General features: G+C 43.2%; 2 protein-coding genes across 4 annotated transcripts in view; one reads left to right on the top strand and one right to left on the bottom strand.

Annotated features, from left to right (window-relative positions):
* The window catches only part of snw1 (SNW domain containing 1), a 30,595-nt gene extending 17,668 nt beyond the window's left edge, over positions 1–12,927 (bottom strand). The window contains exons 1-3 of the mRNA XM_033027597.1: positions 12,837–12,927; positions 3,211–3,364; positions 1,287–1,448 (exon numbers count right to left, since the gene is read on the bottom strand). Coding sequence (XP_032883488.1) covers positions 1,287–1,448; positions 3,211–3,364; positions 12,837–12,850 — 330 coding nt within the window. The 5' untranslated portion in view covers positions 12,851–12,927. The remainder of the gene's footprint in view (positions 1–1,286; positions 1,449–3,210; positions 3,365–12,836) is intronic.
* A 358-nt stretch (positions 12,928–13,285) lies between these two features.
* Positions 13,286–23,292, top strand: part of adck1 (aarF domain containing kinase 1) — a 443,344-nt gene continuing 433,337 nt past the window's right edge. For 2 of the 3 annotated variants that reach the window (XM_033027596.1, XM_033027594.1), the window contains exon 1: positions 13,286–13,340. The gene's annotated coding sequence lies outside the window, so the exon portion shown is untranslated. The remainder of the gene's footprint in view (positions 13,341–23,292) is intronic. The other variant, XM_033027595.1, reaches the window with a different exon arrangement.

The following is a 23,292-nucleotide window of genomic DNA, read 5'->3' as shown; positions in this document are numbered from 1 at the left end:
ACCAATCAAACTGCTCACAGTGTACAGATACAGGGGAAAGGGAATGTTTAGTGCAAAATAAAGTTCAGTAAAGTCCTATTCAAGATAGTCTGCGTGTCTCCAATGAGGTAGATGGGGGTGCTGCGAGCCGGCAGCCCTGCCAGCAACGTGTTCATTTTTTCTACTTTTTTTGTGTTTCAATGTGTGTTTTTAATGCTTCTCTGTGTGTCTTGTGTGGGGGGTGGTGTAGGGGGGTAAGGGGGAAACCGCTTTGGTCGCCTCCTCCATGGAGAGGCGACTTTTTCCATGTCGCCTCCCTCGTAGCCTAACATCGAGGATCGATGCGGCCTTTCCCCGAGACGCGCCCGGGGCATCAGCCGCGGGCGCAGCGAGGACTCTTTCGTCGTGGAGCGGGCGAGCCCTTGCCGGGGGTCGCCGGAGGGGAGCGCTCCGTTCGCTGGCCCGCGGCAGCCTGAAGCCGCGGTCTGCGGAACTCCAGCTGGCGCGGCGTCGAGTCTGGGATCCCTCGTTGCGGACCCCTGAGGAGAAGAGCTCCGACCTCCGGCACGCGGCACACTTCTACCGCGGGCGCAGTGGGGACCTACCATCCGGAGCGGGATCCCTCGCCGGGGACCCCTGGAGAGGAGCTCTGACCGCCGGCCCTGCAGTCTGTGGTGCTTCTGACTGCGGCGCGGTGGGGACTTTAGATCTTCGACCGCCGGCCTGCGGCCTACACCATTTTGAAGCCGCAGTCCCCGGTGGGGTGGCACCGATTCAGGACTTACCTGGACATACCTTGTCTGCACATCTGGACGCCCACAGCGTCGGCTGCGGAAGGTTGTGGTCCCGACCACGGGGGAAAATGGAGGAGGACTGACCAAATTTTGTGCCTCCACCACAGTGATGAATGCTGTGGTGGATGTTTGTGTTAATTTTTTATTGTGTATTTTGTGTTCTTTTTTATTGTACCGCTGCTGGCAAATTCATTTCACTGCAAGTGACGAATAAAACTTGACTTGACGGTAGCTTAGAACCGCTGTCTTGTTGTTGGTAGGATGGTTCAGTTTCCTGATGACACTGAGGCCTCTGAATCTGGAGGTGTGTGTTTTCACACTTTAGTACCTCTTGCCAGATGGGAAAGTTGAGAAGAGGGAGTGACCGAGGTAAGATTCATCCCTGATTATTCTGGTGGCCTTGCCATACCACCTGGTGGGTGGCATTCTACACACTGCCATTGTGTTATTGGACATGGGTCATAGGACAACATAGTAAGTCAGTGGATGAGAATCTGATGGGCATTAGCGTACCTTGTCCTTCGACTGTCCTTGCCGAGCAATAGCATCAAATTTGATCTTTCCCTCTGAGTCCACCTGAACCGCCAGGGCATTGGATGCTTTTTTCTTGCGGCCCATTTCCAGTGGAAACTGGGCCATGTGGACCTCTGGGAATGCACCTCCATCGCCAAAATCCTGGAGAGGAAAACAGACAAAATCATTACTATCACGAGTTACAGAACCAAAGGTCACAATTCATTCACTGAAATAACCAGCAGGTCTGGCCTCATGGTGCATTGAAGAAGAAACAAAGCATTTCAGATTGATAACTTTTCGTCAGAACCTTAAACATTAAACCATTTCTCTCTCCACACTCATCTGCTCAGTATTTCCATCGTGTTTTTATTTCAGATTTTCAACATCTGCAGTATTTTCCTTTTGGACCACATTCAGAATCTCTGCAAGTTCCAAGCCAAATTAATACTTTCAATTTCATATAGATTGTATTTTGGCCAAGAAACAAAAAATATTGATTTTTGTAAAACATTACAGCAGCACACATAAAGGAGGTTAAATAACACATTTCTTGTCAGATTCGCGTAGCTATGCATCGTGTTCAAGTTCTCAATGTTAAGAGAATGAAGAGAATGAGCCTGCAGAAAATCTTTACAAGAATTATCTCATGAATGAGTAGGTTAACCTATGATGAGCGTTTGTCGGCACTGGGCATGTACTCGCTGGAGTTTACAAGAATGAATGGGGGCCTCATTGAAACAAACAGAATAGTGAAAGGCTTGGATAGAACGGATGTGGAGAGGATGTTTCCACGAGTGGGAGAGTCTAGGGCTAGAGGTCATAGGCTGAAAGGACGTTATTTTAGGAAGGAGATGACGAGGAATTTCGTTCGTCAGAGGGTGGTGAGTCTGTGGAATTCTTTGCCACAGAAGGCTGTGGAGGCCGTCAGTGGATATTTTTAAGGCAGAGATAGATTCTTGATAAGTACGGGTGTCAAAGGTTATGGGGAGAAGGCAGAAGAATGGGGTTAGGGAGGGAGAGATAGATCAGCCATGATTGAATGGTGGAGTAGATTTGATGGGCCGAATGGTCTAATTCTATTCCTATTCCTTATGACCTTGAATGTGGCCATGCAGAGAACAATATGTATGTACCATTTTCAATTGTTTAAGAAAATATTTTAAAAAGTTGATCACAACTAGAAACAGGGAAATCAGCAATACTTAAATGTTATTTGGTATTGACAGTGGGCGAGATGTTAGCAGATAGAATCCAGAGGACAGAATTGTGAAGTAGAAGGTAGAATGGCAAACTAAATTTAAATGTAATGAAACCACAAAATATTAAATAATAATGCACAAAACAGAGAGCAGGTATAACAACAAGTAGTTAGGAAGGTTAACAGACTGTTATGTTTTCATTGCAAGAGGTATGGAACACAACTGCAAGCAATTTCTGATCTCCATATTTATATCGGAGTCAGTGCAGAGGCGGTTTAATAGGTTGGTTTATGTTCGCTTTATGTTATAAAAGAGAAATCGAGCAGGTTGAAGTTTCCTCTCAGACTTCTTTTCAGTTTTCAGTATTTTGTTAAATGTCATCAACACTAACGCAATGCATACCAACAGCTAACCTCAAAAATGTGAATGGGAGGTGTGTCTATTAAACATTTGCTGTAACGGCAAACATGCCATCGCTCTGATTTCATTTCACTCCTCTTGTGAAGAGCTGTGGCGCAGAATCTGAACAACTTGAAATTCATTGAGTCAATTTGCAATCAATAATGCTAAAGGTACCGATGTCAATAAAGATGACTGTCATATCACAGATGTATGACTTGACAATGTTAATTACTGCAGCTGAATATTTAGTTGATGTACATGGCGTGGGTCAATTTTGTGAAACGCAGGCAATTTGTTCACGACAAGGCTGCGGACGTTACCTCCAAGGAGCGCGGAACCCATCCCTTTCGGTGCCCATACGGCGGAGGCTCTCTGCGTGAGGCCACCAATGCTGTTTGCCTCGCCCGCTGAACACGGGTCTTTTCTTCAGCTTCCAGCTGGTCCTGCGATAGCTGCGTTGGCGCAGGAAGAAAACTTTAAAAATAAAAATAAATGTTACTCCTTCTGATGCACAAGAGCGAGGTAAAGACATCCCGACTTCTCCACTGTGGAACCACAACTGGAACCGAAGCACAGCGGTAAGCACGATCTGCCTGACCTGGTTACTTTCGTTCAGAGAACATCAGCCTTTTCATATCACATTGTGAACCAAGGACAAGGTCCAGCTGAATAACAGCCGGTGTGGGGCCATAAACTCCATGCCACGGGTACTGGATGCATAAAATCACCACACGTAAAATCTAAGCAAATTATACCTGGAACAGTTCCATTCTTGTGAATTCTTGTATTGTACGTGCTATTCAGTGATTTTTATATTTTTCGGCAAACTCTTTTTAATTAGGGATCTCGTGAAAGATTGTCTTTTCAATACAAGATATGACTGTGGAGACTGTCCACACCTTTGGTGAGCACTTTATTTTGTAACCTATCCCTGACATACTTTGCCGCAGAACAAACATGTGAGAAACTTTTGATCTGTGATCTGCCATATAAAAAGCTAAAGAACTCAAGAACTCATGGCATTGGGGGAAGCTTTAATGTGGATTGAAGAGCGGTCTTTAAATTGAAGATAGAGGAGTCCTTTACAGAATGGGACAATGCAACCCAGCAATTGATTCCTATCTCTATTATCTACTTACAAGAACCAGAGAGTAAAGCATCCAAGTTTGTTGATGACATGAGAAAAGGTGGGACGTAAAGCTTTGATCAGGACGTATAGACTCTGCCACAGGATAGGTTGAGTGAGTGGGTGAAAACTTGGCAAAAAGGATTTAATGCAGGAAAGTGAGGCTTTGGTAGAAGCAAACAGAAAGGAGACTATTAGAGTTATAAACCAAACAACATGGAAGCAGGCCATTCAACCCAATTCACTCGTGCTGGCCAGGTTGCTTAGCCTAACCTAGACCTTAGCCTGGCCCACATTCCAGGAAGGCTTTCCTATTCATGTACCCAAGAGCTTTTATTTTTATTTATTTTTTATTTATTTATTAGAAGTAGACATATTATAAAATGTAGTTACATATTATAGTAAAAAAAACTTTTCATATACATCAGTCATACATTATTAAAATTTTCCATCATCAATTACTTCTGCTTCTAGTGTTTTTATTTTTTATAGAAAGAGGTAGAAAAAGAGGGTAGAAAGTTACAAATAAAAAAGAAAGAAAAAAAACACAACAGAAAAACAAGGGAGGTGGAATGGGTTACCTGTAGTACGTCAATGGAGATAGGTTCGTAGGTTATAAAATACAGCTTTTCATCTGTTCCTGAGTTCAAGTTTCAGTTGGGTCCTCGTGCTGTGCCAATCTATCCCTTCAGATAGTTAATGAATGGAGCCCAAATTTTATGGAAAAGATCTTGTTTGTCCATTAAGACAAGTCTAATTCTTTCTAAGTATAGGGTCCCCGACATTTCCGGAATCCACATTTTAATTGTGGGGGTTGTAGGGCCTTTCCAAAATTTTAATATTAATTTTTTCCCGGTTATTATACTGTAGTTGAGGAAATTTAAGCTTTGTTCTGATATTCCAAGTATTATTAATTTTGTGTCTGGGTCCAGTTTTGTATTAATAACTTCTGAAGTTATTTCAAAAATATCAGTCCAGAAATGTTTACGTTTTATACAGTTTGCAAACGTATGTGTTAAATTAGCCTCTAGATGTAGACATTTATCACAAATAGGAGAGATTTGTGGGAAGATTCTATTTAGTTTTATTTTAGAGTAGTGTAATCTATGTAAGACCTTGAATTGTATTAAAGTATGTCTGGCATTTAATGAACATTGATGTATTTGTTGTAAACTTTCGTCCCACATATCTTTCGTGATAGGGTGGCCTATTTCATTTTCGTATTTGTATCTATATGGTTCGGTCGGTGGTACCTCATTGTTTAGTAGGGTGTTATAAATATAGGCTATTAGTTTTTCAGTATTAGGATACTTGTTCAAACATTCATCAAGAATTTCTGATTCCCTATTCCTGTAGACTTGTGTATTAGATTTAACATAATCTCTAATTTGTAGATATCTGAAGAAATTATTTGAGTGCAGTCCATAATTCTGTTGTAACTCTTGAAATGAAAGAAAAGTACCTTTCCCATAAAGATGTCCTATATTTTTGATTCCATAATTTTTCCATTGTGTGAAACCTTTGTCCATAAAGGATGATTTGAATAAAGGATTATTTACAATGGGAAGGCAGAGTGGTATATTATTCAATTTTAAATCTTTTTTTATTTATTTCCAAATTCGTATTCCACTATGTATTATGGGGTTTTCTTTATAGGTTTTTTTGTGCAGTTTTGTGGGGGCAAATATGATCGGTCCAATTTCAAAAGGTAGACAGGTCTTCCTTTCCATCATTAGCCAATCTGGTTGTTGATCCATTTCTTCCAGCCAGAAATTCATGTTTTTAATATGGACTGCCCAAAAATAAAATAAGAAATTTGGCAAAGCCAAACCTCCATTTATCTTTGACTTACATAAATGTTTTTTACTTATTCTATGATTCTTATAATCCCAGACAAAACTTGTAACAATGGAATCGACTTTTTTGAAAAAAGTTTTTGGGATATATATCGGAATTAATTGAAGTAGGTACAGCAGTTGCGGTAAAAAAAATCATTTTTATAGCATTAATTCTCCCAAGCATAGAAATGGGGAGTGTTTTCCAGTATTGAATATTCTTATGTAGTTTATTCAGTAAGGGTGGGAAATTTAGTTTAAATAAAGAGGTATATGTCTTAGTTACATAGATTCCTAAGTATTTAAATTTATCTTTAACTATTTTAAAGGGGATTGTTGTATTGTATGTAAATTGAATTTTGTTATTAGCATGATTTCGCTTTTATTCCAATTAATTCTATATCCCGAAAACTGACCAAATTGAGTTATTAGATTTAATAGGTTTGGAATACTAGTTTCTAATTTTGTAATATATATTAGTATATCATCTGCATATAAGGAGATTTTATTCGTTGTGTCTCTAGTATTGTATCCAAATATTCCTGGATGGTTTCTAACGCTTTCTGCTAGGGGTTCGATTGCAAGAGCAAATAATAGTGGGGATAGTGAGCATCCTTGTCTACAGCCTCTAGGGAGATTAAATTTAGTTGATAACATTTTGTTTGTTAATATTCTAGCTGTTGGATTAGAATATAACAATTTAACCCATGTACAGTACTTCTCTCCTAGTTGAAATTTTTCCATCACCGAAAATAAATATGGCCATTCTACCTGGTCAAGTGCTTTTTCAGCATCTAACGAGATAATTGCTAGCTCTGCGTTAGGGATTCTATTGGAGTATATAATATTAAATAATCTTCTCAGATTATAAAATGAATACCGTTTGGGGATAAACCCTGTTTGGTCGGGATGTATTACTCAAGAGCTTTTAGTATAGTATTTTCCTTTGGAAGTTTTTTCACAGAGGGTACGTACCGTGGTCTGCGTGAAAATGTTGCATTGAACAACATTTAGAAGACATTTGGACAGTTACATGGATACGAAAGGTTAGAGTGAGATGGGTCAAAGGGATAATGTTAGGTGGAGCAGAAACAAAATGCTGGAGTAACTCGGCGGGACAGGCAGCATCTTTGGAGAGAAGGAACGGGTGACGTTTCGGATCGAGACCCTTCTTCAGTCTGAATATTGACCCAATATTGTGTCTACCTTCGATTTAAACCAGCATCTGCAGTTCTTTCCTGCACGTTAGATGGAGCATCTTGGTTGACACGGATGAGTTGGCCTCAAGGGCGTTTCCGTGCTCTGTTACTCTATGATAATGTACAAACATACAAATGTGGAGCAGGAGTAGGCCACTGGGCCCCTGGAGCCCACTCTCCATTTAATACAATCCTGACCGACCTGGCTGTAATCACAACTGCAGTCATCCTTCATCCATTAAATAGATCTCTTATTTTATATACCAGCAATTGATCAATTGAAAGATGTAGCTTGGAAACGGGCCCTTCAGCCCACCGAATCCACATGGACCATTGGTCACCGATTAACACCGGTTCCACGTTATCCCACTTTCGTATCATAGAAACATAGAAAATAGGTGCAGGAGGAGGCCATTCGGCCCTTCGAGCCAGCACCGCCATTCATTGTGATCATGGCTGATCGTCCCCAATCAATAACCCGTGCCTGCCTTCTCCCAATATCCCTTGACTCCACTAGCCCCTAGAGCTCTATCTAACTGTCTCTTAAATCCATCCAGTGACTTGGCCTCCACTGCCCTCTGTGGCAGGGAATTCCATAAATTCACAACTCTGGGTGAAAAGTTTTTTCTCACCTCAGTCTTAAATGACCTCCCCTTTATTCTAAGACTGTGGCCCCTGGTTCTGGACTCGCCCAACATTGGGAACATTTTTCCTGCATCTAGCTTGTCCAGTCCTTTTATAATTTGATATGTTTCTATAAGATCACCCCTCATCCTTCTAAACTCCAGTGAATACAAGCCTAGTCTTTTCAATCTTTCCACATATGACAGTCCTGCCATCCCAGGGATCAATCTCGTGAACCTACGCTGCACTGCCTCAATCACAAGGATGTCCTTCCTCAAATTAGGAGACCAAAACTGTACACAATATCCACCCCGAAAATCTAGGGGAGAAATTTACAGAGGCCAATTAACAGCAAACGTGCACGTCTTTGGGATGTGGGAAGAAACCGGAGAAAACCAATGCAGTCACAGGATGAACGTGCAAACTCTGCAAAAGGTAGTAGCCAAGGTCAAGATTGAACACGGGTCTCTGGCATGGCGTTGCAGCAGCTCTACCAGTTGAAGAAAGGCAAAATACTGGTATAACTCAGTGGGTCATGCTGCATCCCTGTTGAACGTGGATAGGTGATGTTTTGGGTCAGGACCCTTCTTCAGAGCCCGACCTAAAAGGAGGAGCCCGACCTAAAATGTCACCTATCCATGTTCTCCAGGGATGCTGACAGACCTGCATTTTGTGTCTTTCTTTGGTAAACCAGCATGAGCATTTCCTTGCTTCTCCAATTCTACCAGCTGTGCCACCATGCCACTGTTTGGCAAGAGCATCGTTCTTAACAAAGACAAAGTTTTGATAATCAACACAGAACATAGAACAGTACAGCAAAAGAACAGGCCCTTCGGCCCACAATATATGTGGCGAACATGATGCCAAGAACATCTCTATTCTACCTGCAAATAATCCGTATGCCTCCATTTTCATATGCCTATCCAAAAGCCTCTTAAATATCATAGTATCCACCTCAACGACCAACCCTGGCAGCACATTAGACACTCACCACCCTCTGTGAGAAAAAGTTGTCATGCACATCTCCTTTAAACTTTGCCCATCACTACCCCTAGTATTTGATTTTTCAATCCTGGGAACAAGGTTCTGACCGCCTTAACATACTTAACCATAGTTTCAGAACTGCTGCAGCAGGTGTTTGAGAGGAAAAGCACATGATCAAAAAGATGCTATGAAAGATTTTGTACAAAGAACATTGGTTGAAGTGCTCAAGGGTTGCCAATGGTACAATGTAGTAATGAATCACATTGGTCGTGATATTTCTGTGAATGTTAGTATGAATGTACAATAACCTAAATTCTATATAGTTATATCTCAAAGATAGTAATTAATGATAAGAAGGTTATTAACTCGGGAGCAGCACTGTAGTGCAGTTAAGAGTCACTGTATCTTGGTATGAGCGCCCCGGATCATGCACAAAGTTGACTGGCTAGGGGGCCTTTTTGATGGGATTCTGATCTCAATCCTGTCCACATGAGGTTTACATGTTCTCGCTGTAGTTAGGTGGGTTTCCTCCAGTTATCCTGATTTCCTCCACCAACCCAAAGATGTACAGGTTTACAGATTAAATGGCCACTGTAACATGCCCTCAGGTGTAGAGCTCTGCTGGAAGCCAGGGTGAGTTGATGGGAAAGTGGGAGAATAAAACAGCTTGTAGGCTGGGAGTTAAATGTTCTTAATGGTCATATTTATGACATTGTTGTTTTGGATTAAAAATGTTAATAAAAGTTAAAGGAAAGGTTGAATAGATTCAGCGTAGGTTCACCCGGTTAATTCCCGAGATGGCGGGACTGACATATGATGAAAGAATCGGTCGACTGGGTTTGTATTCATTGGAATTTAGAAGGATGAGAGGAGATCTTATAGAAATATATAAAACTCTTAAAGGATTACAGGCTAGATGCAGGAATAATGTTCCCGATGTTGGGGGAGTCCAGAAACTGGGGTCACAGATGACAAATAAGGGGTAGGCCATTTAGGACTGAGATGAGGAAAAACTTTTTCGCCCAGAAAGTTGTGAATCTGTGGAATTTTCGGCCACCGAAGGCAGTGGATGCCAATTCGCTGGATGTTTTCAAGAGAGTTAGATTTAGCTCTTAGGGCTAAAGGAAACAAGGAATATGGGGGGAAAAAGCAGGAACAGCGTACTTATTTTAGATGATCAGCCACGATCATATTGAATGGCGGTGCTAACTCAAACGGCCGAACGGCCTACTCCTGCACCTATTTTTCTATGTTAATAACCAGTCTCCAAGGTTGGGTTAAGAGCATTGACATCATCCCTCTTCTCCCTCTTCACCCATGACTGCATCCCTAAGAATGGCTCCAATGCCATCATTAAATTTGCGGACGACACCACGGTGGTAGGACTGATCAGTGACAACGACGAGTCAGCCTACAGGGAGGAGGTCCAGCACCTGGCAGCCTGGTGTGCCAACAATAACCTCATCCTCAACTCCAAGAAGACGAAGGAAATTATTGTTGACTTCAGGAAGAACAGAGGGGGCAGACATACCCCCATCCATATAAACGGGACTGAGGTGGAGCGCGTCTCCAACTACAAATTCCTCGGGGTACACATCTCGGAGGATCTGCCCTGGTCCCTCAATACCTCCAAACTGATCAAAAAGGCGCAGCAGCGCCTTTACTTCCTGAGGAGGCTCAAGAAAGCTCACCTGTCCCCCCAGATCCTGACCAACTTTTACCGCTGTACCATCGAAAGCATCCTGACCACCTGCTTCACGGTATGGTACAGCAGTTGCACCGTAGCTGACAGGAAGGCACTACAACGGGTGGTGAAAACCGCTCAGTACATCATCGGTGCCCCGCTCCCTGCCATGGATGCCCTCCACCGAAAACGGTGTCCGAGACGGGCCGGGAAGATCATCAAGGACCCCTCCCACCTTAACCATGGACTGTTTGCCCTCCTCCCATCAGGGAGGCGGTACAGGAGCCTCTGGTCTCGTATAAGTAGGATGAGGAACAGCTTCTTCAACAACACTATCACATTGCTGAACTCGGAGTCCCGCCGATAGATTTCTCCAGTCTCTCCGTCCACATTGTTTGCTTATTCTGTATTTTTATTTCTATATTGCACTATTACTACGAACAGACGCTAAACTGCATTTCGTTGTACCCATACTTGTATCTGTGCAATGACAATAAAGTTGAATTGAATTGAATTGAATCGGTACAACTGCATTAACATCCCAAATTTAAGTCAACACCAACATTGCTATAACCTAAAGGTGGCTCCAAATGAAAATCTGTTAATCTAGTGGGTCCCTGATTTCTATAATTCTAACATACATCAACAAAAGCACCATGAGGTAGAATAGCAAGAAAGAGTTATAAAGTTCGATGCAATGGTACATCAAATGTGTTGTGGTTCTAGTCAAGGTTCAAAGGAGGATTTAGATCGAGACCTATTTTACAGTACCTTCCCACGAAACTATTAGACAAATAATAATATGCATAAGGCTATATTTAATTTCACCAAAGTTGCAACTACCTGAAATGGTCAATTCAAATGACAGAATCCATGAATCTTGCAACATAAATTGTGTTTTGGTCCATTGTGTCTTTGTCAAGAACTTGAAATTAGGCAACATCTGTACATCGGCGAGACCAAGCGCAGGCTCGGCAATCGTTTCGCCGAACACCTCCACTCAGTCCGCCTTAACCTACCTGATCTCCCGGTTGCTCAGCACTTTAATTCCCCCTCCCATTCCCAATCTGACCTCTCTGTCCTGGGCCTCCTCCATTGTCAGAGTGAGACCCAGCACAAATTGGAGGAACAGCACCTCATATTTTGCTTGGGTAGCTTACACCCCAACACTATGAACATTGACTTATCTAACTTCAAATAGCCCCTGCTCTCCCTCTCTCTCCCTCCCCAGTTCTCCCACCAGTCTTACTGTCTCCGACTACATTCTATCTCTGTCCCGTCCACTCCCCTGACATCAGTCTGAATAAATGCCTCTTACCCTAGACGTCACCCATTCCTTCTCTCCAGAGATGCTGCCTGTTCCGCTGAGTTACTCCAGCATCTTGTGTCTACCTTTGAAATTAGGCCCCCTCTGCACTCACCAGGGTAATACAATTTTTCCTCATTCCTCATTTAAAAAAAAAAAAAATAACATTTCCTTTTTATTTATTTCCAATGTGTGCATCTTTTTGAGGTGTTGAGAGTTACCATGGCAGCAACTATGTGGTAACACCAGATACTACACACCATCACAATTAGCCCATTACCAACAAACCTTAGTTTTTAAGGTCAACGAGATTAATCAGATTTGGAATGTATCAAAACAGGATCCCAGAAAACAAAATTCAAGAAACTTGGACAACTATTAAAATAGCAAAAAGTGCATTCCCTGAGACCAATGAGATCAAGTGTATGAGGGGAATAGATCAGGTAGACACACTGTCTCTTGCCCAGAGTGGGCGAATCGAAAACCAGTGGGCATACGCTCAAGGTGAAGGGGGAAAGATTCTAAAGGAACACGAGGGGTAACTTTTTCACACAGGGTGGTGGGTGTATGGAACAAGGTGCCAGAAGAGGCAGTTGAGGCAGGGACTATCATAGTGTTTAAGAAACATTTAGACAGGTACATGGATAGGTACATGGATAGGACAGGCTAGGAGGGATATAGACCAAACACAGGCAAGTGGAACGAGTGCAGATGGGACATGTTGGGCCAGCTGGGCCGAACGGCCTGTTTCCAGACTGTGTGACTCTATGATTATTTATTTTTTCTGACTCTAGCATAATAAAATTAATAGAGTATGGACTTAGCCAGAAATTTAACATGTGTGGGGGGGGGGGGGGGTGTACAACCCACCCGCGGTGTTGCTCCCATTTCCGTCTCCGACTCCCTCCACTATCCCATCTCTAGGTGAGTAACTTGGAGCTGGTGGATGGATCAGCATCCAGTCAAAGGCCAACCAGGCACCAACCAACCAACCAGGCCCACCACCAGCGCTGAAGGTGCCAACACAATCTGCAACATCTCCTGGCTTATTCCACAGCAGGTTTTTGTTGTTGTTTTTTGGGACGAGCTCGCGTTTCTTTATACACAAGAAGGCTGCCCCGAACGCTGAGCAGCGCCCCACCTCCCCCAACAACAACTTATGACAGGAATTATAAAACAGAACCAAACCTCGTCAGCGCCATTTTCTCTCAGTGTCGCTGCCGTCGCTGCCACTTTGCGTCTGACGTCACGTCGCAAGCGCGGCCATCCCGCATACGTCATTACGCGCGGTGCGGCGCAAGCGACGGTTGCACACATGGCGCCAACCAACAGCCCTCGGCTGACGGCGCCTTCGATGCCTCAAGCCGCCAGCGCAAAGCCTCATGGAAGTTGTAGTCCACCACAACTTGATTCCATTTTTCACACACGAAGTAAAGAGTAGTTATTTTCCTTACAGAAATACTACCTTCTGCGAGGAGCATTTATTTCATGATGTCAACTTAAAAATTAAATCTGTTCTTTAAAACGTATTTAAAGCGTTGTAGTTTCTTTCTAACCGTTCCCTGCTTAAATACATGGGAGTGTTGGACCATGTGGACTACATCTCCCATAGATCTTTGCCCGACAGAGGCAGGTCACGGGTCAGCGCTCCAGAGCTCCCTGTGAGCCAGACGCTGAAATTGACAGTAGCTGGTAAGTGTTGGGATGGAAGTTGTTGTTAGTGCGGCTTTTCAGGACCAGCTGGTCATGGTATCACCTTTGTAGTTGTTGAATTGCGACGCTGCCCGTGTTTACCAGTTGATCAGATTATGCACGTAGCTAAAAATATATGGTGCTGCCATGTCAAATAGCATGAATGAGGGAAAGGTCACTGCCAAAGAGAATATTGGAATTCAAAGAAGCAGCGAAGAAAAGTTACTCAATATTGTAAACTGAATATTGGAATTTACAGATGCAGCGATGGAACGAGTTACTCAGCGTTACAAACTAAAAATGCTTCCAAACGAGCTGAGTAGCACATGATAATGGGTTTATTGCAAGTTGCATAAGTGCTGACAGTTCCTATATGTTCCTCAGTATCGACATCACCAATATTCATATTTCCGTTAAATAGGTTGACCAGATAGCAAGGATGAAAAATCTGGATTTTTTAAAATTCAAGAGTTGATTGGGTAATAGTGCAAATAATAAAATTAAATCGCACTTGTATTGATCACCCAAGACTCAGCTGACATGTGGAGCAAATGCTTGAGTACTTGATGGTGGAGTGTTGAGGAAGGGAGTGTGGGGAAACCCTAGTGGCTTTATACTTGCCAAAACAGTACTTCAATCTGGAGGTCTTTAATCTTTGATCTCTACATGTGCATGGTTAGCATCAGGCTTCTGCAATGGACTATGGAAAATATATCAAATGGCTAACTTCCATCAATTAAAAGCAAAGTACAGTAGATTGTAGAAATCTGGAATAAAACTGAAAATGATCAAAAACGCAGCAGGTGAGATAACGCATGTGGGGAGAGAGAAACTGAGACAGCGTTTTAGGTGAATGGGAAAATGTAGATTAATGAACCACAATTTTGGATAACAAAAAAGACACAAAAGTGCTTGAGTAACCCTGTGGATCAGGCAGCATCGCTGAGGAACATGGATGGGTGATGTTTCGAGTTGGGATTAGGATTCAGATTAATTGAGTTGGGGAGGGGGTGAAGGAAACTGGAAGGGGGTGGGGCAAGATAAAGCCTGGCATGTAAAAGGTGGATACAGGTGTGGTGGGAGGGTTGATAGGCAGATGGCTGGAAAAGTGGCTTCATTCCAAGCATAGACTTCATCCAACCCCCCCCCCCTTTTTTTTTCTATCATTCATTCTCCACCTCTCCCAAGTGCCCCAACTGGACGTGCACCTATTTCTACCCTTCCCCTCCCCTTCCACTTCCGTTCCTTCCTCCAGCCTCTTCAATCCCTTTGTCTCACACCTTCTGTCGTTTCATTTCTGGCCTTTATCCAACCAGCTGCCAGTATACAGCTCACCTCTTCACCTGTATACACCTATTACTTGCCAGGCTTTGTCCTTCCCCTCTTTCCGCCTTCTCCCTCCCTCCCCCACCCACCCGTCACCCGACATCTATCTGAAGAATGGTCCTAATTCTAACGTCACCTGTCCATGTTCTCCAGAGATGCTGCCTGACCTGCTGTGTAACTACAGCACTTTGCTTCCCTTTTTTTCAGGTGAATGATCTTTCTAAATGGTCATCGGCCTGAATTGTTATCTTTCTTTGTCTAGCAACAGTTTGATAGGTTGCAACATTTCCAGTGATATTTTCCAACATTTGCACACACTGACCAATGCTGGGCCACCTGCTCTATAGTTTCATGCTTCAGTCTCCCTTGTTTCCTGTGTAATGGAGCTACGTTTGCTGTTTTCCAGTCATCCATGAATTGTTATTGACACATTCTTCACCTCTGCTGCCACTTCATTTAAGGCATTAAGTGAGATTTGTTGTCTTAATCAAGAAGGCAATTTCAACAAATCAATGTGCTAATTAAAATCCAAAGTGCCCAAGAAGCCAGAATTTGAGTAACCTAAATGAATGTATAGGAAAGAACTGCAGATGCTGGTTTACACCGAAGATAGACCCAGAATGCTGGAGTAACTCAGCGGGAAGGCAGCATCTCTGGAGAGAAGGAATGGGTAATGTTTCAGGTCGAGACCCTTCTTCAGATGAGGATAGTAGGGCTGGAGGAGCTTCAAGAGTAGGGCATAAGACGACTTTGAAGCTGGTATTTGTGGGAGAGGGATGGAGAGAGAGGGAATGTACAATCCAGTGGTATGAATATTGATTTCTCTAACTTCATGTAACCCTTGCATCCCTCCCCACCCATCGTACCAGCTTCAAAGTTGTATTGTTGACTCTCATTGTCCATACTCATTTTCACCCATGCCACAGCTAACAATGGCCTGTTTCCTCTATCATCGTTACTTTTTTGCATATCTTTCATTCATTTGTTCTATATCTCTTTACATTACCGTCTATGTTTCTCGTTTCCCTTTCCCCTGACTCAATCTGAAGAAGGGCCTCAACCCGAAACGTCACCTACTCCTTTTCTCCAGAGATGCTGTCTGACCTGCTGAGTTGCCCCAGCTTTTTGTGTCTAGTGATTTGATGACACTTTGCGTCATTAACCTTGTGGGCGGTAATTAGCTGGATTGGATTTGTCCTGCTTTCTGTGAACAGGACATTCCTGGACAACTTCCCACATTGTCGGGTATCTGCACTGAAACAACGACTAGAGATGCATTAGATCCTCCCAGACCAGTTCACAGAGAACAAAATGTTGGGAATCGCAAATAAATAGCGGAACAAACTGAACTCGTTTCTAATTAATGTAAAACAGCATCTCTGGCACAATGGTCAGGCTTGTCGCATCTGGGATTGGTGGGGAGAGGTTAAAATAAGTGATTTTCATGAAGACAAAATTCATGGCACGTAGAGGCTGGGTCACGGTAGGCATAACGCTGAACTTGTAGTTCCCATTAAAGTTTTTTTAAGTCTTAACAAGAACTTGGTATGTTAGCTGTTTTCTTTCCAGCTACACAATAATTTAAATTAATGAAATAACAGCAGAAAATATTTATTGCACACTGTCCCTGGGTTATGAAATCCTATACATTTGAATGAGCTCCTGTAGCACAGTTGTGTGGCTGATAAATAAAGTTCTATCGTGTCGTATAGAGCTGCTGCCTCAGAGCATCTGAGACCCGGGTTCGACCCTGACCTCGGTTGCTGTCTGTGTGGAGTTAGCATGTTCTCCCTGTGACCACATGGGTTTCCTCCAGGTGCTCCGGTTTCCTCCTACATCCCAAAGATGTGCGGGTTTGTGGGTTTATTTGTCACCGTAAAATTGCGCCAAAGGTGCCGTGAGTGGATGTGAAAGTGGGATAACATCGAACTAATGTGAACGTGTGGCCTCGTTGGGCCACAGGGCCTGATTCTAGGCTGTATCTCAAAACCTAAACTCCATTCAAATGTTTGCCGTAAGTACTTAAGTTTGCTCTGATGAATGGCAGGGCTAATTTCCTCTCTCTCACCATTTCTGCTAATTGCTCTAATTCTCGTGTGCTTTTGTGGGCATTTATTACAACACTGTGAAGGTGCACATCAACCAGAGCGATGTTGTGGATTTTCTGAGCTAGGGCCAAAGTTGACATATGGATATCTGTAAAAATGTTCGTCATCCTCGGACAGCCTGTAATTGCAGAACATTTAAAAATCATTAGATGATTAAGGAGAGTTATGAAAGGAAATTGTGTATGACAAATTTGTTTGAGGTCTTTGACAATGTAACAGACTGGGTGGATAAAGGTACCAGGCTTTGTCTTGCCCATCCTCTCTTCCTGCGTTCTTCTACTCACACCCCTCCAATCTGTCTGAAGAAGGGAGGTCATAAGTAATAAGAGCAGAATTTGGCCATTCAGCCCATCGTCTACTCATGGCTGATTTATCTCTCCCTCCTAACCCCATTCTCCTGCCTCCCCATAACCCCTGACACCCTTACTAATCAAGAATCTATCTTTGCTTTAAAAAATATCCATTAACTTGGCCTCCACAGCCTTCTGTGGCAAAGAATTTCACAGATTCACCATCCTCTGACTAAAGACGTGACCCAAACATGACTCAAAACTTCAGCTTTCCATGTTCTCCAGGGATGCTGTCTGACCTTCCGAGTTACTCCAGCACTTTGTATTTTTTGTGTGTGTAAACCAGCACCTGCAGTTCCTTTCTGCTTCAGAAATGTTTTTAATTTATAGGCAACATTGACAGGGTGGATGTTCCCATTTGTGGGAACCTTCTTGAAATATTAATTCTGTCTACAGATACTGTCTGTAAAACAAATAATTATGTTTTTATTTTAATTTCACCTTCCTGTCATCTATTGCATTTAGCTTTTGTATAATATTGTTATTTTAATGTTGTCGTATGTGAGCAAAGTTTCCATCGTGAACCTGTCTATTGTTATCTCTGATTTACCCCAGCAATGTAACAATGTACATTCTATGGTACAGAAACAGTCTGTATGGTCTATGCTTGAGTGAGTTTCTTTCCAGCCCATACCTCTGTTACTTCCTCTATATAATTTAACTTCACTGTCCCTGTCGTAGTGACTTCCATAAGTTACTTTCACACAGGGTGAACTACTTCTCCTAAATTCCCTGTTAAATTTATTAATTGATTTCTAATCTTTCTTCCCCCCGGGGCTAAGCATTTCTGCATGAGGAAATGTTGTCTCATTGAATATTTTCTAGTGGTAAGGAGGAATAAACTTGCAATGTTTTTTGGAAGGAATTTGGACAGGTACATGGAAAGGAAAGGTGACACGGGGAAAATGCAGACAAATGGAATTAGCTCTTGGTTGGCATGGACGATTTGGGCCTAGGGGCTTGCTTCTTTAGTTTGGAGATACAGCGTGGAAACAGGCCCTTTGCTCCACCAAGTTCACGTCAACCATCGATCACCCGCACACTAGTTTGATGTTATCTCGGTTTTGCATCATACACACTAGGGGTAATTTCCAGAAGCCAATAAACCTACAAATCTGCACGTCTTTGGAGCGCGGGAGGAAGCCGGTGCACCCAGAGAAAACCCATGCAGGTCACAGGGAGAATGTATAAACTCTGTATGGACAGCACCCATAGTCAAGGTAGAACCCATGTCTCTGCCGCTGTAAAGCATCAACTCTACTGTGCCACTGTGCCGCCCCTGGGCTTCTGTGCTGTAAGTCTCTATATCTCCTGAGACCTCTCTCTGCTCACTCTGAACTCTATTCCAGAAAAGAAAGCTCCAATCTTTTCTCAGTAAAGATTGTTGCGATGTTTTGTTTTGGTAATTAAACTTGTGAACGTTTGTATCCATGCACCAGCACCTCTGTATCTTGTTCACAATGAGGAGACCTGAACCATGAATGTTGTAACATAGCTCTCTGTTTCAGTCAGGCCATTGCTGCTGGTGGGATAACGGGCTCTGTTTATAATGGAAGTCGGATTTAAGTGTCACAACAGAGATTCCACAGATGCAGTTTAACATGCCTGACAATGGGCTCAGAAGAATATTAGATCCGCTTGTAGCAATAGCTCCCTAGAAAAAAACCTTGCCATAACACAGAAATATTTTTCGCCACTTGATCAGCAGCTAAAACATCATTGGGGAGGGTCGGGCAGTTGCAGAGTAAGCAGATTCATGTCATAGGAGCAGAATTAGGCCATTTGCCCCATCAAGTCTATCCCACCATTCAATCATGGTTGATTATCTTTTCCTCTCGACCCCATTCTCCTGCCTTCTCCTCATAACCTATGTCACCCGTACTAATCAAGAACCTGTCAATCTCCGCCTTAAAAATGCCCACTGATTTGGCCTCCACTGCCGTCTGTAGCAATGAATTCCACAGATTGACCACCCTCTGACTAAAGAAATTCCTCCTCATCTCCTTTCTAAAGGTGTGTCCTTAACGACAGATATGTTGTTCTATGATAAATCGGTAGTTCTACGGCAAAGGTACGCCAGAGTGACTGTTCCATCACGGGTGAGATGTTCCTTGCAGTGGGTAAAAGTCCAGTTTCGTGTATTTATATTTTTAATATCTTGTTACATACCCCTTTTATTACTTAAAAACAAAGTTTCCACTCAGTAAATTTACTTCAGAATACACTTTTATGATCAGTGCCGACGCAGGCCGTATTTTCTGATGGAAACATTTTTATGCATATGATAAAGCAATTTCAGTTAAATCCGGGTGTATTGTGACTTTTCTGCCTATCTTGTGCTTATTGTTATGGGGTGAGTGCGCGGGCGATTCTTGAATTCCCGTGGTATGTCCCGTGCGCAGGAGCATTGGAATTGCAATATCATCAGGTTTTCTTGAGCAGTAGCCAGCCGCTTCTTGTGGGAGGTGTTGAGAGTGATATTTCTTTATCCTCTGAAGGGAAGGGCAAAGTGTTGTTAATGCACACATTAAGGCATCTTCCAGGGCCACAGTCTGCCAAGAGCTGCATCTCGTTACCTGCAGGTCAGGCAAAGGGCATTCTGCCTCCTGTTAAACACTCACCACACACAAGTCAGGTCAGAAGCCATTTAACTCAACACACATCTATCCATGTGTGTGAGAGGCCGTGCTGAATTAATATTTTTTTTAAACTGCAGAAGTTGAATACAATTATTTGCTCAATGACATCCAGGTGACAGTAGAGAGACTACTCGCCATAGAGATATACCCCGCCATTCGTAATTTATCACCAAGAGTGGTGTCTCAATTATTGGCAGGTACTAGGCAGAGCATGGTTCCTGTGAGAGGTGATGTTAAAATAAACTTTTACTAACTGGACAAGTGCATGAATAGCAAAGGTTTGGAGGCAAGCGGGCAAATAGGCCTAGCTTGGATGGGGCATCTTGGTCAGCATGGACCGGTTGGGCCGAAGGGCCTGTTTCCATGCTGCATGACTATGATTAATCCAATTCCCTATTCAATGTCAAATCCAAGCACCAGACTTCTTTCCTACTCCACTGAAATAAAAATATTAATTATACAGATAAGGGGCGGCAAGGTAGCATGCGGTAGAGTCGCTGCCTTACAGTGCTTACAGCGCCAGAGAACCGGGTTCGATCCCAACTACGGGTGCTGTCTGTACGGAGTTTGGACGTTTTCCCATGACTGTGTGGGTTTTCTCCGCGATTTTCAGTTTCCTCCCACACTCCAAAGACGTACAGGTTTGTAGGTTAATTGGCTTGGTATAAATGTAACTTGTCCCACGTGTGTGATTAGGATAATGTTAATTATGCAGGGATCGCTGGTTGGTGTGGACTTGGTGGTGTTTCCTCTTTGTATCTCTAAACGAAACTAAACTAAAGTGATCTTTGTTGTCTGAAACACAACTCTGGGGCTACTAGATCTTTCAGAGTGACAAATGAAAATGTCGATGGAAGGGGTTTGCTATTCACCCTCGTGAGCTGGTTGCATCAGTTGGTTATACAGTGGTTGCTTTGTATCTGAACACTATCTATCCAGTTTGGTTACATAACCCCCCAAAACCTGCGGCTAACAAATCTATCAATTTGAAATTATACTGGTGACCATCCTCAGGCTTCAAAAAACACATTTATTTGTTTGGGGATGGGATGAAGACTCTCAGATTTCCATTTGTGTGAGGAAGAGCTTCCCGATGCCACTTTATCTACTTGACCTAGCTCTAATTTTAAGCTTGTTCAGATCTGTATGCCGTCTACCGATCTCCCACTTTCTTCCTCAAAGCACATACAACCAGATATGGGAACAGCTTCTTTCCCTTTGCTCTTCGACTTCTGAATAGACCTTGCATAAGCTAGGATGCAGTCCCAATTCTCCAACCCACCTCATTGCGGACATTGGACTTTATTTTTTGGAACTGTTACGCAACAATGCTGAGAACTATATTTTGCACATAGACAAAAATGCTGGAGAAACTCAGCTTGTGAGGCAGCATCTATGGAGCAAAGGAAATAGGCAACGTTTCGGGTCATGACCCTTCTTCAGACGAAGAAGGGTCTCGACCCGAAACGTTGCCTATTTCCTTCGCTCCATAGATGCTGCCTCACCCGCTGAGTTTCTCCAACATTTTTGTCGACCTTCGATTTTCCAGCATCTGCAGTTCCCTATTAAACTATATTTTGCACTCTACCTTTTCCTTTGTTCTACTACCTATTGTATATGAGTTTGGCTTGATTGGATTCATGTATAGTATTATATGATTTCATTCGATAGCATGCAAACAAAAGCCTTTTGCTGCACATGACAATAATAAACCTAAACAGAGCAAGCAGTTTCCCTTAATCCCCCTTCTGGATCCTTTGATCGCCTTAAATAGTGGTTATAACAGGCTTGTCATGTGTAGCCAGCCATTCCTAATGGTTGTCCTCAAGGTTTGTTGTGCCAACTCATCCTCCTGTGTTTCAGCATTGTTCTATTCTTTTGCTCCTCCCAAGACACACATCTAGCACTAAATAGCTGCGGTCCCAGCACCGAGCCTTGCGGTACCCCACTAGTCACTGCCTGCCATTCTGAAAAGGACCCGTTAATCCCTACTCTTTGTTTCCTGTCTGCTAACCAATTTTCTATCCATGCCAGCACTCTACCCCCCAATACCATGTACCCTAATTTTGCCCACTAATCTCCTATGTGGGACCTTCTCAAATGCTTTCTGAAAGTCCAGGTACACTACATCCACTGGCTCTCCCTTGTCCATTTTTCTGGTTACACCATCAAAAAATTCTAGAAGATTAGTTAAGCATGATGCGCAGCGCAGAAACAGGCTCTTCAGCCCACCAAGCCCATACCGACCAGTGAACTCTGCACATTTAAACCAACCTAAATACACACAAGGGACAATATACACTTGGACCAAGGCTATTGACCTACAAACCTACCATAGACACAAAAAGCTGGAGTAACTCAGCGGGACAGGCAGCATCTCTGGAGAGAAGTAATCGGTGACGTGTCGGGTCGAGACTCTTGCCTGTCCCGCCGAGTTATTCCAACCTTTTGTGTCTATCTTCGGTTTAAACCAGCGTCTGCAGTTCCTTCTTACACATTTCGTAACCTACAAACCTGTACCTCTTTGGAGTGTGGGAGGAAACCAAAGATCTCAAAGAAAATTCACGCAGGTCACGGGGAGAACGTACAAACTCCGTGCAGACAAGCACCCGTAGTCGGGACCGAACCCGGATCTCCGATGCTGCAAGCGCTGTAAGGCAGCAACTCTGCCACTGCGCCACCATGCCACCCTTGCGGAATGATCCCTTCTGAAACTCCTATCTGCTGGTTGGACAGTTTGTGGGAGTTGGAGTCACGTGGGAATCTCTTGGCTGTGGGTCGGGAAGAGTTGAATAAAGAGGCTGCCTTCGGAACACCGGTTCTGTTATTTTTCCGAGCAGCTTTCTCGCGTTTTGTTTTGTCTTGACAGCCAGTTGAGAGGATGTTTCTATGGACAGAAATAGCACTGCCTCTGTAATTGCAGATTTTATCAATCTTTCCCCCCCCCCTTCAGATGTGATCATCAATCACCTCCCCTGTTTCAGGCGTCGGTGCAGTTACCATTAGCCCAGCAAGGAAACTGCTCCTTGCATTGTGTTGGGACATTAGAGGTGCTGTCTTTGAATGAGACCTTGAATTGCTGTCTCCGATCGACATCCAAGATCCTCTTGACTTTAATCAAGGGGGAACAGGGGAATTCTTCTCCTCATCCAACATGAATGAAAATTGGTCTTGTGTTGCTCGTCGTGGAGCTGACATTGTCACAAACATTGTAAATGCATTTTCCAACTACTTCCTCGGGTCCTCTGGATGGTGGGAGAGCTGCAATAGAATAGTTTATGTATCTAAACCAGTGAAAGACATTGCCTCAGTCCTTGTGACAATAAAGTACCATTGAAGAGATGGTACTGGGTCCAGGAGATATGGATTTGAGTTCAGTAGGAGATGAGCTGTGGATGGAGAAGGTTGAAGCCATCCAAGGCTAACCAGATATCAACTTCATGCTCTCTTCCCTTGCTTGTGAGAGGAATAGATATTATAGACCTTTAGAAGTTGGGCAGTGTGGGCAAGTTGGGCCGAAGGGCCTGTT

This window comes from Amblyraja radiata, chromosome 9 (genome assembly GCF_010909765.2).
Source record: "Amblyraja radiata isolate CabotCenter1 chromosome 9, sAmbRad1.1.pri, whole genome shotgun sequence".
Taxonomy (NCBI): domain Eukaryota; kingdom Metazoa; phylum Chordata; class Chondrichthyes; order Rajiformes; family Rajidae; genus Amblyraja; species Amblyraja radiata.
Note: the sequence above shows the minus strand (reverse complement) of the source record. Positions and strands in the feature narration are given on the sequence as shown.